Source organism: Chanodichthys erythropterus, chromosome 5 (assembly GCF_024489055.1).
Source record: "Chanodichthys erythropterus isolate Z2021 chromosome 5, ASM2448905v1, whole genome shotgun sequence".
NCBI lineage: Eukaryota > Metazoa > Chordata > Actinopteri > Cypriniformes > Xenocyprididae > Chanodichthys > Chanodichthys erythropterus.
Window position 1 is genome coordinate 28,892,834 of NC_090225.1, and position 19,755 is coordinate 28,912,588.

The 19,755-nt window shown below is 36.7% G+C and overlaps 1 protein-coding gene across 2 annotated transcripts in view; it reads right to left on the reverse strand.

Annotated features, from left to right (window-relative positions):
- wdr11 (WD repeat domain 11) overlaps positions 1 to 19,755 on the reverse strand; it is a 108,279-nt gene that overhangs the window by 5,290 nt on the left and 83,234 nt on the right. For both annotated transcript variants that reach the window (XM_067386819.1, XM_067386818.1), the window contains exons 19-26: positions 17,699 to 17,870; positions 11,012 to 11,120; positions 9,230 to 9,292; positions 8,922 to 8,987; positions 8,522 to 8,711; positions 5,737 to 5,832; positions 1,247 to 1,412; positions 624 to 721 (exon numbers count right to left, since the gene is read on the reverse strand). In XM_067386819.1, coding sequence (XP_067242920.1) covers positions 624 to 721; positions 1,247 to 1,412; positions 5,737 to 5,832; positions 8,522 to 8,711; positions 8,922 to 8,987; positions 9,230 to 9,292; positions 11,012 to 11,120; positions 17,699 to 17,870 — 960 coding nt within the window. The remainder of the gene's footprint in view (positions 1 to 623; positions 722 to 1,246; positions 1,413 to 5,736; positions 5,833 to 8,521; positions 8,712 to 8,921; positions 8,988 to 9,229; positions 9,293 to 11,011; positions 11,121 to 17,698; positions 17,871 to 19,755) is intronic.

Here is a 19,755-nt window from a genome sequence, read left to right on the forward strand (position 1 = left end):
AAGTTATATTTATAGAAGAAAGCAGGTGGATATAATGAGTGCAGAAAATCTGCACCAGTTACTTCAGAGAAATGGAAACTCACAAAGCCTGTGCACACTTAACACTGTGTCATCCTCAATTTCAGATTTATCCGTCTTTGGTGCATAAAAAGCTGTGGTTGGTTGTCTAAATAGGTAGTTACTGGCCAGAACAAGCTGCAAAGACTTTTTGTCAATAGTCAAAAGTCTGGTTTATAGCTCTATATAATGTAATGCTTTCCAAACATTTTCGGGCAGCCCCACTTTTATAGAGAAAAACATTTGTAAGCCCCTCACCCACATACCCACATAAAGACTCTCTCAGAAATGACCTTACTTGCAAAATCCTTTAGGATTTCCTTGAAACATTGTAATTTATACAGTACTACAACTACTCAACTTCAAAGTGCTTCTCTTTGTGTTCGTAATTTGAAGTTTCAAAGACTGCAGTCATGTTGTAGTGGTTGTGACATTTAAAGTAGATTTATCGTCTGCTTTACGTTTACCGGGTAGTTCTTTCTCAAATCCTTTCTCTTATATTTATACACAGCTACATGCACTGTGAATATATCATGAACACTCTAGATTGTGTTTGCTCGAGGTACCTTCGCCAGCCAGGCAGCACGGTTCCACTCTCCATATGTCTGCAGATAACGACAAGCATCCGCCGCTTTGTCAATCAGGCAGAGCAACTGCACACCCTCTGAGAGTCAATAAAGGGAGGAAATGAAACACAGTCAGAAGCATTTGTGTGGAATAGGGCTGATGTGCTCTTGTCATGTCTTGTTAGTCTCTATTTTTTAATGCAGAATATGCAATATCATTTATTCTCTTTCTTGATGAATAAAAACAAGTATTTATCTTTTCTTTTTTTTTTTGGTTTGAAATAAGAGTTTAACATGTTTTCGTGACATTCACCCAGGCAGCCTTCTAAGATAGCATGTTCTGACTAAATTCAGGCAGCAATGCATGTTTAATATCTATTATTGATAAGGCAATCCCAGAATACAATACAATAACATATCGGTCTCACATAAAGCTGTCGTATGGCTTGTATCCTATAAAATATAGGGATATATGAACTACTTTTATAATACTTTCTTGTTCTTGAGTTCACAGCAATTGATCAAAGTCTGTTTTCATTGTATGGAAAAGCATAGCTTGGACAAACTCCTTTAGTGTTCTACAGAAGAAATAAATCACACAGCTCACACAAATAATGCCCCACCTGCCAGCTTGCCATTGGCGATCATGTTTGTGGCCACCAGTTTAATGGTGCTCTGAGATGGGCCGGATGAGGTGATGGTGGTCACCAGACAGGCTTTCAGAGAGTCGCAGTAGTAGCTGGAGTTATCTGCACTGGTCTCCAAAAGCAACTGCACCGCACGGTCCGTCTGATGAACAAAGAGAATGATGTGTTTTAAATGTTAATTAACAGAACACTGATGTCATATTCCGGTTGGCCATATTTGATAAAAGTAATAAGACTTTAATTAACAGCTTTCAGAGGCTTTAATCAATCATGCTGTGTTCCCCATCATTTTTGAGAGCACTAGTAATCTATCATTTCTTTCAAGTAAATACTCTTTCATATTAGTTCTTCTCCAGATTCCCTTGTTTATGACTCTCTAAAGCATTCTTGAAAGGACAGCTCTGAATGATGGATTTCCCCCTACAGGTCCTTCAGACAGCAGGAGACTGCAGAACAGGGTCATGTGTGCAGCGTGCCAGTTTGTGCTGTTCATGGGAAAAACAACTACTGAACCAATGCCCATTAAAGCAGCCCAGGCATATTAACGGCCACCAAAGTATTGTATGTTTGGTGACCCATTTTTAATTTTTAAGAGAACAACACCATCTGCAATCGATTAATTAGTTAATGATCTCCTGTCGCTCTGCCCCTCCTGTATATGTTCCTTCAGCTATCGTGAGAAGGGTATACTGATAATCGCACATGCACTGCAGAGAAATATACATTCCATCCGAAATCGAATAATTCACTACTATATAGTATGTGAAAAACAGTACGGCAAAAGATTAGTATGTCCAAATACATAGTATTCGAAAAAAGTTGACGAAAAGAACGGGATGACTTCCACTGAGACTCAGAAGTGTGCTTTCGATGGACACTTTACTATCCGATGAGGCCACAGGAGGGGATTTATGAACAGCAGTGAAAAGACACAGCTGTTGATGGCAGGTCACATGACAGTAACAGCATGGCAGATGTAGTATGTCCGAATTTCATTCATACTACCCATATTTATACTATATAGCTGATACTTTTTTTATCAGTTGCGAAGTAAATTCAAGGTTAGTACCTACTCAGACAGTATGTGATTTGATGCACTGATAGAGAGAGAAAGATGTTCTCCAGTATTACAGTGGACACAGGGTGAGCGATATACCAGTTGACAAAATAAACCAATATAATTTTGACAACAGGCAGTGTTGGGGAAAGTTACTTTTAAAAGTAATGCATTACAATATTGTGTTACTCCCTAAAAAAGTAACTAATTGTGTTTTACGGAAAGTAATGCATTACTGTACATTACTTTTATGTTATTTTCATTTCTGACCTGGGTGTGGCTTGTTTCTTTGATTTTTAATAACAAAAAAAAAAAAAAAAAATGTGCAAATGTGAAGGCCCTTTCTAACCAAAAGTGAAATGAATAAGTGAATGCAAATTCACACTTATACAGTAGAGGGCGCAGCTCAAGCAAACCTTTCAGCTGTGCTGCCATTCTGGATCACAGAATAATAGGATACAGGAGAAGTTCAACACTCTTATTTGAGCCAGTTTTGCTTATTGATATGGTTGAATTGAATCAGTCAATAAATGGGAAAACAACGTAACTTGCATTACTTATTTGAAAAAGTAAATTTAAAGGTGCTCTATGCAGGAATGACACCCAGTGTTCAAAATAGGTACTGCAGTCCAAATGCAAAATATTGTTTGGCCCGCACTCTCGTTCAAAGACGCGGGTTGCCAGCAACAATAGGGAGCGTAATTGACAATGAAAGCTGAGGAGACTTACACACTGTAAGCTGATGAGTTGATTTATCGGTTTTAATATGCTGTTGTTCATAGAGATTTTTAGATGGATGCAGAGGCTTTTAGGTAGAATCTGCAATTCTCTGACCCAGTTTCACCAATATGTGGTGTTTTCCGCCAAATGGCAACCTGTGATGCCGAAATACTATTGGATAAACTCAAGCACACGGTTTCACACAGACCAACACAAAAACAGACATTCCGACACGGAACGCACATTTTCAAAGTAGAATATCGGGCTGTAGCATTGCCCCTTTAAAAGAAATGCGTTACTTTACTAGTTACTTGACAAAAGTAATCTGGTTACCAGTGTTGTTACAAATAACTTGAGTTACGTAATCAGATTACTTTTTTCCCAAGTAACTAGTAAAGTATCACATTGCTTTTTCAATTTACAACAAAATATCCAAGTTACTTTTTCAAATAAGTAATGCAAGTTACTTTTTCACATTTATTGACTGACAGCTCTCCTGTTGCCATCTTGAGAGAAATAAAGTGCAGAGGTGTTGTGAGCGCTGTGTCAAAATGATGGTTATTGTAGTTCTAGACTAAATGTGAACATGTATTTACTCATCTCACTTGCAAAAAAATATTCAGTATTCCTCAAAATCAATAAAAACTGAGAAATGCAAACCTGTAATAATTAACTAAAATAAATGACACAGATATACTTTATGTATACCAGTGTCTTTGCTGTTGACCTTCAATTATCTCATTCAACCATACTAATAGATTTAGAAATAAGTTGAACTTCCTTCTTCTGTATCCTAATCCAGAATGACAGCAAGGTCTGAAAGGTTTGTTTGAGCTGCTACCTCTACTGTACAGGCGTAAATATGCTTTTCCTTCAGCCTGAGACATGTAACCAGATTACTTTTTTCAAGTAACTAGTAAAGTAACATGCATTACTGACAAACACTGACAAAAGGTATACATTTTGTATTATTATCTCGACCGCGGTTATGCTCACGTAAGAGTACAGTGTTGTGCCGTCACAAAAGTTGATCCTTTTCATAAGTTTTGCTTTGCCAGTTTAAACTTTCAAGCAATTTTACAAAGTTCAAGTGCAACAAGTCGCTCATGTGCATCCTAGTGTTTTTGCTCTAATGTTCTAGGTAGACTGCACGTCTAAACATACGTTTAAAAACACTGTAACGACTGAGACAAATCAGACACAATTATTTGTCATAGTTAACCAATAATTGTTTAAAGCACTCTGGGGCCTGTCCCCCATCCCCCAAGAAGTTTGTAGTTACAAGATTTATTGCAAAAATAATGTGGTTGCCACATTGAGAGCAGAGAAGAGACACGAAAACGTACACCTTTCCTGCATTATCCCCACATACACAGACTGTCTTGCATTAATGTATAGACAGAATGTTCTATAAATGAACATGCACATCCCCAGGAAATGGTATCCATTATTAACGTGTACTATATTACACTCATTGTATTCACATGTTTTATGATACATTTAAGGTAACTTCAATTATGTCATGTTTAGTGTCTATGGGTTCGTATCGAGAAGATTTAAATGCTTGTGTATGCGGTATGTCCATACCTGTGCAACACATTAGTAGTACAAGAATCTTTAATAGTTCTTCTTCAGAAACTCAGCTAGTTAATCTTGCTCAGTCATAAAAGCCCCGACAAGGGGGTGTGTTGTCACCCGGAAATACAACATCTTCATTGGTCCGGTCTGAGGAATTACTGAGGAAACTGATGATTCTTTTCCAGATTGTCTTTGACTTTTTCCTATAGCTCCATGAATGGTTCCCCTTCCGGTTCAACTCTATCATAACTCATTCTTACCCATGTATGTGTGTGACCTTTGTGTATGTGATGTGTTTGTTAGTTACGTTATGTGTTTGTGAGTTAGTTAATAAAGAATTGTGCACAATACATGTTTGGTTCTGACTGCGTCTGCTAATAAATTGCCTCTTAAGTGATTTAGATCCTGACTACATGCTCTGAGTAGTACGGTACAATAAGAACGTTGCATTTCCATAACATGGAAATGAACATTTCTTAGAATTAATAAACAATCAACACTGAGTGTCCACTGAATGAACAGGTTAATTGATTGTAATTTCAATCTTAATGTAGCTAAATCAGTTAATCTGATTAACGGATTTACATATTCATAATTAATCATAATTAATAATCATAATGAGTTATGAATAATTATCAATATTTCCCCTTTGAGTTAATTCGCTACAACACAATGATAGATGGTATATTGCTGGTAAATCATAAGCTATTACTCTTATTTGACTAGGAAATAGTTATTTTCTTGTCACTAAAAAGTAACATTAAACCAGTAAATAGATAAATGATCAATCTATGAATTAAACCAAGCCACACTACCAAAAAATTCTTAAACATCATTGAATTTTGACAAATTAATATTCTTGTCCTTAATAATGACTATTGCACGAGAGAAACTAGTATGAACTAGAAATATGGACCGCAGCAGTGACCACATTACATTCACACTAGTGTTTTTAGGAATATTGTTATTAATAATAATAAATGTATTACTATTAGATATTATTATCTATTACAATTACAATACAACTTATAATTTCATAATAAGTATATTAATAATTTTACATTACCCTACAGTGGTATGTAAACTCCATCAGAAGTGTGCAGTTACTTACTTGTCCCAGCAGCAGCAGCTGGTCAGCACACTTTTTAGTGTGTTCATAGCTGGACCTTTTCACTTCTTGCAGACGAACTCGCTCCAGCTGAAACCTCTAAATGAGAGAAAGAAGAAATGAGAGAAGTCATCTTGTGTTCCGCAGATGAATGTTCTGGGTGACATGTCTTAGTAATTCTTTACAGTAATCAGTAAAGCATTACTGCCCAACACTGCCCCCATTGGTCTTGATTCACAATCACTCGATTCTACTGAATCCTGCTGCATTTGCATTTATTTCATCACAAATGTGCACAGCACATGATAGTAAACAGAAGTCGGGTCAGTATATTGTGATTTATTATTCATTTGGTGCTTTTATTTACAGCAGAGTGAACGACAATTATGTCGACTGTGAAAAGCGGCTTTTTGCTGCTTGCAAAAGGAATCTTTTAAGGAGAATGTGAATATTAAACTTATATTTCAAAAGAATGAACGAAATACTGTTTTGATCTGATCCACATTAAGAGATAAAAGCAGCCAAATCAGGACTGAGATGATTTGAAACTCTTGTTTCACATTGAAGAGAATGTTGCTAAAGATAGGTGTACCTTATTGATCCCTCAGTGGAAAGTCATATTTTATTCTTTATAGAGAACTGGCAGAGATTTATTTGAATTATCAATTAACACTTCAAATGACACCCGACTCATACAGCTTAATTCCGCTGCTCATTTTTCCGTTACACAAACTGCTAAAATATGCAGTGTGATTTTACAAAGCATTTTGAAAGCCTCGTTGCCAGCTTTATCTCGCAATATCTCAGCAAATAATGAAATTTAGATGGTGTCTTTAAAAACATTCTTGTGAGAAGCATAACATTATCAGACAGACCACTTTCTCAACCACACATTGGAAAAACAAACTTTGCTAATCGAGCCCTGCAGATAAGTATTGTTGCATTCTGTGCAATTCAGATCTGTAATAATATGGAGGGCCATTTCTCAATTTTGTAGTTGAGAGCTTTACACCTCAAGACAAAACTTGTCATGCTGCTTTCAAAATTCAATGCATTTTCCCATAAAGGGGTATTCACAGCTGGCAAAATGAGCTTTCAATCAAACTTGGCTGCCTATTTAGTAAAAAGGCTCTATAAATCGGCTCTACCTAACTAGGGAAAACAGAGAAAAAATCTTCCCTTTTGACAAACAGGTACGAAAACCTGTGCATGTTGCCGTCCAAGGCCACTCCCACCAGTCTACCCACCAGATACGCTTACCTGAGTCAAATACCACCTTGCTTTAGTAGGAAATACTTCTTAGCAAACTTTTAGTCATAACGTTGTGGACCTGTATTGCTCCCGGGTGCAATAATTCAAAGAGTAAATGGGAGTGAGTTACAAACCTCTGTGTTTGTAGTAAACATTTTAAACTGGATGACCACAAACACAGTAGGGAAAATGGAGGGGAAAAATTGAAAGTAACAGCCGTTATGTCAGTTTTGCCCAACCCCCTGAAGCAAAACACTGTAGTGTACATGTAAGAAAGCTGTTGCCATTTAGTGCTCAATTTTTACCATAATGCTGTTTAAAGAGTAGACATAGTCTGATACAATGTTTATTTGGTATATTTCAGTGATAAACCTACCCTTACAATGGCTGTTTTGTTAATAACCATCTGTCGATCCGACTGTTCATGGGCAGGGATATAAAAATGCTTTGCAGCCACAAAGTGATCAGAAGTCAATGATTATTAATCAGAGTTAATGAACGTCAACAAGTCAACAATGTTGACTAGATGATGTGACAACTTTGAATAGAATACAAGACAGATGTGACCTGAAGCAGTAAGTAACCATCCAAAACAGTATAGCAACACCGTAGGAACCACACAGAACTCAGTGCACCAATAAACACATGGAACACCTTATTAACCACATAACAACGCCCTGGCAATCACACACAACAAATTTGTTGCTTAAGTAGGGCTGGGCGATATATCGCATGAGACTGTCACGCGCATTTCGTCAGTAAAGCCGGTTCCCTGATTACCGCTAAATCGCCATCACCTGCTTTCAAATGGAGCGCCATTTAATAGACAGAGCCGTAGTTCACTGACAAGCTACGCAATATCGTGTTCATTATCGAAGGCGATAAGTTTTGCACTCACAAGCGACAAAAACTTTTTTTAGTCTACTGCCAATAATGGTGCAGCGAATTACGCACTTTCTCACAATAAAGCAAGTGAGTTCTGTATAATGGAGTGTTTTTAATTTTAGTGTAAAATGCACAAATCCAATGATTTGTCTCTCCATTTAGGAAGTCCTGCTGAATATTGATGTGCTAATATTCAGTCTCTCTCTCTCTGAAGACCTCTCAAGAATAATTGTGTGATAAATTCACTAGTATACTTCTAATCCCAGTCTAATTACTTATGCTCCATTGATGGCATTCAGTAAACTGTAGAATAGAAGTACAACAGCACATTCTCTTAAGTAGATTTGAGTGGTGCTTTCTCATGCTGCCACAATGGTAGGGTGTTTTGGGTAGTTGCTCGGTACATGTCCAAAGTGTCTCTATAGCCTTGTTCAGATAAATGACGTCTCTATTGCCGCACTTACACCACCACCGATTATCCACTCGGCTACAGTTAATGAAAATCACTGACAAAAGCCCAAATTCTGAGAAAAATCGGTGCTTGGTCACAATCATTATGTATGAATTTTTAAATTATTGATACAAGGACTCAAAGCATTCTTGGTTCTGAGGCTGTAATATCCTCTTCCATTCGTGTGTCAGCAGCTAATACCTGGAAGAAGGAGCTTTCACACAGGGTGTCATGGCAGATATCCAGGTGGCTGCCAGGGGTGCTCTGGGGAGCCTCAGCTGCTGTTTGGCCTTCTGGGGCAGATCCGCTGGGCTGGGGGCTCTGGGAAAAGGCCTGGATGTAATGAGCAGCTACCGTCCAGAATTGAAGGTCTGATTCATCACCAAACAGCCTGATAAAATATTAATAATAATGAGAGGAACTCCAAGGCAAAACAACAACAACAACAACAACAACAACAACAACAACAACAACAAAAAGCTGAAGGTGTTGGGCCACTAAATATGGTAACTAAGTACAGTAGGGTTCTATCTAATTTAAACCTGAACTGGAGTGGATTCTCAGTTAAATTGGTGCACAGCTCTGCTGAACTGACACTTACCGAGACACAAGGAGGCAGCGTTGTAGCAAATTCAGATTTGGATCCTGGAGAACGCTTTTGATGTCACTGAATGAGGAAAAAAACAAACTAGTCAGACATTACGCAGAATGAAAACACGTGAGAGAGGGCATCATACACTTTAAAAAGCTCTTCAAATAAAACAGCGTAAGCCATTTGAGGATAATTTTGTCCCTGCTTTTATTTATAGGTACTTCTCTGAAGGCAAAGAAATGGCTTTGAATTGCCATACTTAAATTACAGAATTATTATAGAAACAGCGTCATGCTCTTTTCTGGCAGTGAACATACTTAGAAAGAGAGTTGAGCTGTTCCTGGATCAGTCCCTTGATTTCATCTTTCTCTATGTAGTCTCTAAGGATGAAGCACACAACACAAGTCAGCAGAAGAGTTCAGAAGTTGCTGTTCTTGTAAAAAGGCCTGTTCACACCTAGTCTGTTAAGAATAGATTAAAATAGACAAACTATACAAAAATAAACAGTCAAAACAAGGGTTACAAGACATTTTGATTGATCAATGGATTTCCATGACTTTTCAGGCGTTCATGATTACATCGTTGTGGGAGAAATTTTTATTTGTATGTCAGGCACCAACTGATTCAATTTATAGATTTAAACAATTGTATTTATTAGTGTGTAAATATAATAAACTCTGACTTTATATATTCTCCCAAAAAGAGCAATATATAGGTGAAAAAGAAAGATTTTTATATAATTTCCAGATCTGGAAATCACAATTCACAGAATTGTATCTAAATGCCACAATAATAATGAAAAAAGATCAAACAATACATCTGTTTGAAGGGATTCACAGAGATGCACATTCCCCTTTAAAACATTGATATGCATGTCTGTGATCTTTGTAAATAGGCTTTTATATTGAACTCTCTGAAGCATGAATTATGAAATCACAAAAGAAAAACAGTTTCTTGCTCTTCAAAACAAGAATATAATCATTTTCAATCGCTTATGTCACGGTGTTCTGAGAGAATTACACATTTGTCAAGTGCAAAATAAGAACTTTCCAGGCAGAATGCGATAAGCATAAAGCATGACCTGTTGTTGAAATGATTGGCTTATGCGGAGGATTTACTGTACACAGGCACTCAAAATGAGCAATATTTTTAATATTTTAAATTCCTGATATTTCCAGATTTTCCACGGTCACAAGAACCCTGTAGGAAATTCCATTTAAGGGATATGAATTAATGATAAGTAAATAATTAAAACTGGAAAGCTCCCAAGGGGATCGAATCAATATGCCATTTTTGCAACTGCAGGGAACATATAACACAGAAAGGATTATAAATAGTAAATGCACATCCGTAAACGTACAAGCAAGGTGTTTTTAATCTACATAACAATGAAGCTTCACTGACAATAACTTCACATTGCTCAGCATTTCATTGAGATGTTCTTGTCTCTATAAAAACTGTGTGGGAAAGAAAGGTCTGAAGAGCAGAAATTAAAAAGTTTCAAATCTCAAAAGCCTTCAACTTGGAAGCACATTAAGTTTTTAATGGGAACAGCTAATATGCGAGAGGTCATGTTTATGTGTATGGTTGCAGACATAGGAGAGAGTGTTTGCTCATTCCTGTCACTGCTGTGCACTCAATTACAAGGCCATTTTTACTGTTTACTAAACTAATTATGTCAATGATATGATTCTTGGTTGGAAGAGAAAGGGTAAATAATATATTTTGGTTTTATAATGATCAGTTATTGTGTCTTGTATTTGATGTTATTAATGGGGTTGACACTTCAAACAGGCTAACTTCAAATTATCAGCCCAACTGTACTGTACTGGAAAATTGATGAAATGAGCAAATACCAAAAAGAAATTGGTTTAGTGCATCCTACATAAAATGTTTTCTTTCATGGATGCAGATTTTTTTGTAACTAGGCTTTGTATTTCTTTCATATCTCTCCTATGGAGTAAAACCTTTGTGCCTGAAGGTCAGATTTTGTCAACGGTACCAGTGAAGACAGTTATCACAACAGACTAGAGGAAAATGTGCTGTGAATGACTTCTGAATGCAAACGGATGTGACAGAATAATGAAGCCGTCACGCACATGTGAGTGATGTCCATGGTGAATGTATCAGACCACGGCTGCAGCAGCAGAAAGGCCTTCAGTGTGAGAGCAGCACGTGGCAGCAGAAGATAGGGACACCATACTGGATCTGAAACAGAGATGACGAAGGCATGTATACATTAAACATACAAGTCTATTCTACGCCAACAAGTCTGTCTGATGGCACGACCCACTTATACAAAGTTCTAGCACTGAAAAATAAAATTTCATATGTATAGAGTACAGACTGAGAGGATGAATGGCCCCCCAACACATTTATCAGCTATCCTAACCAGCAGGGGCGATTCTAGGATTTTGATTTTAGGGGGGCTCAGCCCCCAATAAGGGTATGATTAAAAAAATATTATTTGACTGACTGTTGCTCATTTGCAGACGTACTCCCGCACGACAAGAAAAAATGTCGTATATCCATCTACAATGAAATATAAATTATTTTAGTTTTTTAGCCTTTATAATCAACAATACGGTTGGATATTCATAAAGTCACCCCATGAAAATTGATGTCATTTTAAGTATTTTAACTAACCAGCTAATAATCATTAAGAATATAGACAAACCATGTATTAATGTAATTGTCTATTGGCAATATGATTAATCTGTTCTATATTTATTTCTATTTATTAAAAATAACAACATGAATTATCAATTTGCCACTTCTATAAATCAAGTACAAATCTAGTATAAATAGTATAAATCAAGAAAATCAAAAATCCCTTTACACTCCTCCTGATTCATTATTACTTAATACAAAACTATATTTAATAATACAAAACAAAATAACTCCACATTCTCTCTCTGGGCCATCTAGTGCTTTCAGACAATGATGTGTGTCATTTCTGTGCATGGCTGCATAATGTAATGTCAAAATGCATTATAATATGTCTGTAATTGTAAAAAGTAAATTAAAATAAATCATGATCGTTTTCTGAATCTAAAGTCAGTGGTGGACGAAGTACACAAATCAAGTACTTGAGTAAAAGTACAGATACGTATAATAAAATATTACTCAAGTGAAAGTATTTAGTACTCGTTTTCAATTTAACTTGAGTGAAAGTACAAAAGTACTTGATTTTTAATGTACTTAAGTAAAAAAGTAATTGATGAATGTTTATTTTGTAATTTTATATAGGCCACTTATATAATTTAATTTAATATTATATTATATATTTTATATAATCCTATTGCTCAAAATAATTATGAATGATTATGAATTGTCAAAGATACATATGGCTAAATACATAACATTTTAAAAAATTGCCGCAAGGGGGAAGATGAATGTGCACGTGTTATTTTTATTTGTGTTAGAGTTGCACGATTCTGGATAAAATGAGAATAAAGGTTTCTTTTTGTTTCTTTTTTGTTGTTGTTGTTGTTGTTTGTTTGTTTCAAATAGAAATCATGCTTCTCCCACGATTCTGAATAGACAATTAAACAAAATAGCCTATAATTATTTACTAGAGGACAAAATATTAATTGCTGCAGACAAATTAATTTAATTATTTAAAAAATGGGTTTGAATGAATGATTCAATGACTCACTCATAACTACTTCACTTTTATCATTAGTGGATTAAACAAACAAATCTTTTGAATGAATCATTCATTGTCAAATACATTTTAACAGTCACTTGTCGCCTCCTAGTGCCATAACGATGTAATTGACAACCGTTATTTGAAGCACCAAGTTAGTTTTAAAATGTGATTTGATCTGTTTGAATCGAAATCGCGATCTGTAGACACATTGATGTGGACTTGTCAGTGGGCTTAAACAGATCGCCCTTTACAGCAGATTTAGTTCAAAAACAACTGAAAGTTGTGACCTAAATATGATTTTCAGCTACAATAATTAATCCTAAAATTCAACATTAGTAGGCTGACTTACTTTTCACCATCAGACATGTACGCACTCAGAGGATCCCCCAGTTCTTGGCTAATTTTCAGATTTTTAAATTCATTTACAGGAGAGTCGCTTTGAACGGATCATTGAATCAGTAACTTGTTGACTCGATAACAGCTGCAATACGATCAGTCCAATTCGCGAATGAATTGTTGATGTGATTTGTGAACCGATTTAACAGGATGATTGAAAAGAATCAGTTCGTGCACGAAACGTCTCTGAGCATGTCATAATTTCTTCCATTTAACATAATGAGTAACGACATGTTTTATGAAATGTAGTGGAGTAAAAAGTACGATCTTATGCTTTGGAATGTAGTGAAGTAAAAGTAAAAGTTGCTAAAAATAAAAAATACTGAAGTAAAGTACAGATACTTGAAAAATGTACTTAAGTACTGTAACGAAGTAAAAATACTTAGTTACTGTCCACCACTGTCTAAAGTATGTTTTCATGGGTGTTAATCACTTCATTTTTGTAGGAATAAAAAACAACTATCACACAAGGGCTGAAGGTGAACGCAGCGAAACGTATTTGTATTGGATGAGAAACCGAGCCGTCCCGTGTGCTCCCAATGCTCCAGTAACATTACATTATGTAAACTGCAATGCATTTATGACAAAGAACTGCACCGATGCAGATGTAATATCATAGCATTAGCAATCTATCAATAAATGCACGCACACACGACACACACCTTGTGCTCTCTGATGTTCGCTCTGCTCGGCGCCCCTGCAGATTGAAAAATGCGCTAAATCCAAGCAGACTCAGATAAGGGGAGGAGCCGAAACTTGACGCAGCTTGCCGCCGTTTCAAATGAGTTTTTTAAAGGGGACTGAAGCGATCAAAAATTTATTAATCAAATATATTTTTTTTAGGGGGGCTGGGCAGAAGTTTAGGGGGGCTGAAGCCCCCCTAAAAAGGGCCTAGTGACGCCCCTGCTAACCAGGTCAAGAAAAAGTTAGAGTTTGCAATATATTTTTCCTCCCCTACCTCGAAACACTTGCTGTGACTGGGTGCACTTAAATTTCCTGTATAAGGACGCTTTCCTGTCACACATCACACATGCGTACTTCAGTAAGCTGACAGAATGCAGGTTAAGGAGTTTACATGCCGGACAAATTCGGGGTAATAATCCAGCTTTGTCGATCAGTTCATTCTAAAGCTGTTTATGGCCTTACACTGATAAAGGAAAATGGTGTAATGTGTTTACATGATGCACAAGTTGTCAGCTGCTTATTAAGCATAATCGGTTTAAGAATATGCATGCAAATGCACTCAGTATATTACCCACCACCATTTACATTTATAATTAGATTAAATAGAACCTTTTATTAGTTAGGCTAGTAGTTTTTGCTGTGGTGTAATATGTTACTGTTATAACAACCTTAATTCTTACAATACAAGGTTACATGAGTAAAAAACAATGAAAACAATAACTAAATGTGACATTTATTTGAATGGGTTTTTGTGAAGACTGATTTAAGTTCACTTAAATTAAAATTTGTTATTTTTAAGGTCTATAAAATGTTTAAAAAAAATGTTGAATGGCTATAATTACTAATTTAATAATAAATAATAAATCCCTAGAAATTAAGAAAAAATAAATCAATTTACTATAGACATCAATATCAGTATTGGTATCAGTGATACTGACCACCATTCATAGTACTTAATAAAAGATTACAGTAAACATTTATTTAAAGGTGCCCTAGAACTTTTTTTTACAAGGTGTAATATAAGTCTAAGGTGTCCCCTGATTGTGTCTGTGAAGTTTCAGCTCAAAATACCCCATAGATTTTTTTTTTAATTAATTTTTTTAACTGCCTATTTTGGGGCATCATTATAAATGAGCCGATTCAGGGTGTGTGGCCCTTTAATTCTCGTGATCCACACACCAAGAGCTCACGCTTGCCTTAAACAACATAAACAAAGTTCACACAGCTAATATAACCCTCAAAATGGATCTTTACAAAGTGTTCGTCATGCAGCATTTCTATCGCGTAAGTACAGTATTTATTTGGATGTTTACATTTGATTCTGAATGAGTTTGATAGTGCTCCGTGGCTAAAGCTAACATTACACACTGCTGGAGAGATTTATAAAGAATGAAGTTGTGTTTATGAATTATACAGACTGCAAGTGTTTAAAAATGAAAATAACGACAGTCTTGTCTCCGTGAATACAGTAAGAAACGATGGTAACTTTAACCACATTTAACAGTAAATTAGCAACATGCTAACGAAACATTTAGAAAGACAATTTACAAATATCACTAAAAATATCATGATATCATGGATCATGTCAGTTATTATTGCTCCATCTGACATTTTTCGCTGTTGTTCTTGCTTGCTTACCTAGTCTGATGATTCAGCTGTGCACAGATCCAGACGTTAATACTGGCTGCCCTTGTGTAATGCCTTGAACATGAGCTGGCATATGCAAATATTGGGGGCGTACATATTAATGATCCCGACTGTTACGTAACAGTCAGTGTTATGTTGAGATTCGCCTGTTCTTTGGTGGTCTTTTAAACAAATGAGATTTATATAAGGAGGAGGAAACAATGGAGTTTGAGACTCTGAACTCTTGTTATTCAACTATGCCAAGATAAATTCAATTTTTGATTCTAGGGCACCTTTAAAATATATCGTATTTATGTTGTTTCTACATTAATTTGGAGAATCAATGTGAAATTATTACAATATGAAAATATATTACAAATTTTAATGTTAGATGAGATTATTCGCGATTACAGTGTAAGGCCCGCCCAATCGGCCCAACGGCGGTTTCCCACCGGGCGGGGAAAGTTTTTTTGCGCGTTCAGTCTTTTCAGTGTGGCAAAATAGTTTAATTCCAATTAAACGTTTATCTGACTTCATTTTATTATGACCTTGAATTTAGACATTTCAAATGATACCAAACATGTATAATGTTGCATGATAACTGTTCACATTAAACCATATAGATTTTGGGTGAATTTCAGGTCATCTCTGCATGTAGAGAGAAGAGATGGGGGAAGAGGGGGGTGAAGGAAGGGAAATGTAGATTAAGGCAATGCTGAGGTGTGATTGCATCTCGGATGGGGATGCTAATTTTGCAAGAGAGATTTCAAATGTTAATTTCCTTCGTTTTCTCAAAGAGTAGCCCTTTCTCGGTCCAGATAGTCCAATATCAGTCTTACAACAGAAGAAAGTGTGACTAATTGGTTAATTTTTTTAAACAAATATGACAGCACTAATTATAACTGTTGTAGACAAACCCTAAAATTTGCCTTTTCTAGACATGAAATTACATTCAATCATTTAGCAGACATTTTTATCCAAAAAGACTTACAAATGAGGAAACCAAATAGAAGCAGTTAAACCAACAATAGAGCAACAACATGTTTGTGCTGTGACTAGTCCTAGTGAGTCTGTCACAGTACACGTAGCAAGGTTTTTGTTTTGTTTGCTTGTTATTTAATTAAAAATTAAAAAATAGATGTATATATATATCATGCTCAAAATTATTCATATCCTTGGTAAATATGACCAAAGAAGGCTGTGGAAATAAATCTGCATCGTTGATACTTTTGATCTTTTATTTAAAAAATTTACAAAAATCCAACCTTTCATTGGAGAATAATAATTTTAAATGGGGGGAAAATCTCATTATCAGATAAATGTTTTTCTATAATACACACTGCTCACAATTAATCATACCCTTTTATTCAGTACTTTTTGCAACATCCTTTTCCCAAGATAACAGCTCTGAGTCTTCTTCTATAATGCCTGATGAGTTTGGAGAACACCTGAGGAGAGATCAGAGACCTTCATGCAGAATCTCTCCAGATCCTTCAGATTCCAGCTCCATGTTGGTGCTTCTTCTCTTCAGTTCACTCCACTCATTTTCTTTAGGGTTCAGGTCGGGGGACTGGGAAGACCATGGCAGAAGCTTGGTTTTGTGTTCAGTGACCCATTTTTGTGTTGGTTTTGATGTTTGTTTTGGATCATTGTCCTGATGGAAGATCCAATCACAAATTTTGATTTTTATCTGTTGGTATTTGATAGAATCCATGATGCCATGTATCTGAACAAGATGTGGAGGACCTCCAGCAGAAAAATAGGCCCACAACATTAAAGATCCAGCAGTATATTTCATTGTACACATGGGGTACTTTTTACCCTTGTGTGCACCAAACCCATCTTGACTGTTTGCTGCTAAAAAAGCAATTTTTTTTTTGTTTCATCTGACCATTGAACATTTGAAAAGTAACTGACACTACTGGAACTTCAAACGGAATTGGTTCTATGGTCAGATGAAACAAAAAAGCTTTTTTAGCAGCAAACACTTAAAACTGGTTAAGCAGCAATTGGCAACCCGTGTAAATTGATGAAGAGAGGTGTGACGTGCGCTCTCTTCGGCTCATTAGAGACCACTCCTGCTGCCGCATTCTGGATCAGTTGCAGAGGTTTGACAGTGCGTGCTGGAAGGGCTGCGAAGAGAGCATTACAATAGTCCAGTCTGGATAGAACAAGAGCTTGAACAAGGATGGAATGCTACGACAGGAAGGCTCTGGTCTTCCTAATGTTGTATAAAGCAAATCTGCAGGACCGCCATTAATGGCTGAATCTCACAAGAACAGTCAAGAACCTGCCCAGGTCCCTTGGATCATACTTCTCCCCAAAGTTAAAACAAAATAAAATACATTTAGCAAAAAATAAATGAAATCGATTTTAGGACCTTTACCAGTTTTTAAACCTGTGACATTTTTCAGCAAAAAACACTCACCTGTCAGGTCCTGCTCATCCATTCTGTAACTGGCAGACTTCATGGCCATCTCCAGCACTCTCACGCAGCCATCATCTGATGCCAGCACCACTTTATCTGACGTACACCAGTCGATATCCAGAATCCTATAATTCACGTTCCGCCCCACTCTAATGCTGCTCACCATCTGCACCTGTACAAGTATGTGACAGCATTATCTTTAAAGAAAAATACAGACAGTAAAAAAAGACTCTTGAAAGGCTTCTCATCCAATTAGACTTCAGGACTGCAAATACTGTAACTGTTGTGCATATAATAGAACTACAAACACAATTCAGAGTTTCCCAGGATATAAACCTTGTATTCTGTCAAAATCTCTTGAAAAAGTTAAATGTGTTAAATCAGCTTTTTTGAGGGTGCTTTCACACTTGGTTCGCTTTCTTGGTCCGAACCAGAGTTGGACTGCTTCCCCCTCCCTCGCAGGTCTCTGGTCACATAATGGGCCCTAATGTACTTCTGGAGCAATGCGGCACCAGTGTTTTTTGATAGCTTCAGCCCGAAGCAGTCATTTTCACATCATGCGCCACGTTGTTTACATAGCAAATGCATTTGCAACCATTTGTTCACTCATGTGCGCGCTGGTCTGAAAACAAGGTGTGTTCAGGTGCATTATTGGCGCGTTACTATTTTGAGGCAACTGAAAACAACCGCACCATTGACCAAATGAAACGTGATCTAAAGTCAATGGCGCAATATTTGTATTTTTATTTAAACAGCACGTTTGTAATATGCACCTATACGGGTGCACAACGCACATACACTCTGCTTATTATACACACAGTGAAGCGCAGAAGCACAAAAACATGCCAAATGTTAAAATTAAAAGGATTACAATGTAAAATATTATTATTGTGTGCATAAAGATAAGCCTTTTCCCATAGATTTTTCCGTTTCCTCACTATAGATGCATTCAGTTTTCCCACTTGAAAACTCCACCTTGTAAATCACGAATCCGCCATGGTGTGAGCGCACCTGGCTTTTGAAGGGAATGGGAGACGAGCCTGGTTGGTTTATTGCGCATTACGCCCAAAACAAACCCATCACTCATTAAGAGAATAGGGACAACCCTTTTATACAATGCACCGGCCGCATCAACCATTTGCACCGACAAGTGGATTCGGACATGCCCTAAGTGCACTTGCACTATGCGCTTTAGACCATGTGCTTAGGTCATTAAAATAGGGCCCTATATCATTTGGGTCCGCAAATCTACCACAATTGTTCTAAAGAACGCAGGAGTTAACGTAAGTTGAGTTAACGTAAATGTCTCTTGGACCAAGTTGCACACACAACACTCTGGCCTAGTTATTTGAGTCAAATGTGCTTTATAAAAGCATGGTTGTATAGCCGTGGCCAAAAGTTCTGGCAGTGACAAATTCTGTTTCTCCAAAGTTGGCAACTTCAGTTGTTGTGATGTTGATTCACATTGTTTCTAGATTATTGTGCAGAGTGATCAGATGCATTTTAAATAAATGCAAAAAGCTTCATTGGCCAAAAAAATAAAAATAAAAAATACAAAAAAATAAATTTCACTGTTTCTGGTACAAAATGACTACCTAACATCATTTCACTAATCAAATCATCAGCACATGGGGAAAGTTAAAGAAGTACTAGTCAGGAGAAATCACTCTATCATTCTGATTGTATTAAAAGAGCAAACTGATTGATATAAAAGTAGGGAAGAAGTGCTTTCAATCATTATGTTCTTGTGTTAGCAATTGTTACCTCTAAAGAAAGATGTGCAGCCACAATCAATTTGCATTGAAATTGCTTCAATGAATATTGCACCTGGAAGAACCATTTACCGGATCATCAAGAACCTCAAGGAGAGAGATTCAGCTGCAGTGAAGAAGGCTTCAGGATGTCCCTGAGTGTCCAGAAAGAGCCACGTCCGTCTCCTCCTAAAGAATCCTCTAAGAAATCGTGTCACCACCAGTGCAGAGCTTTATCAGTATCGGCAGCAGGAGCAAGTGATGCATCTGTACAGTGAGGCCAAGACTTTGGACAACAGCCTGGTG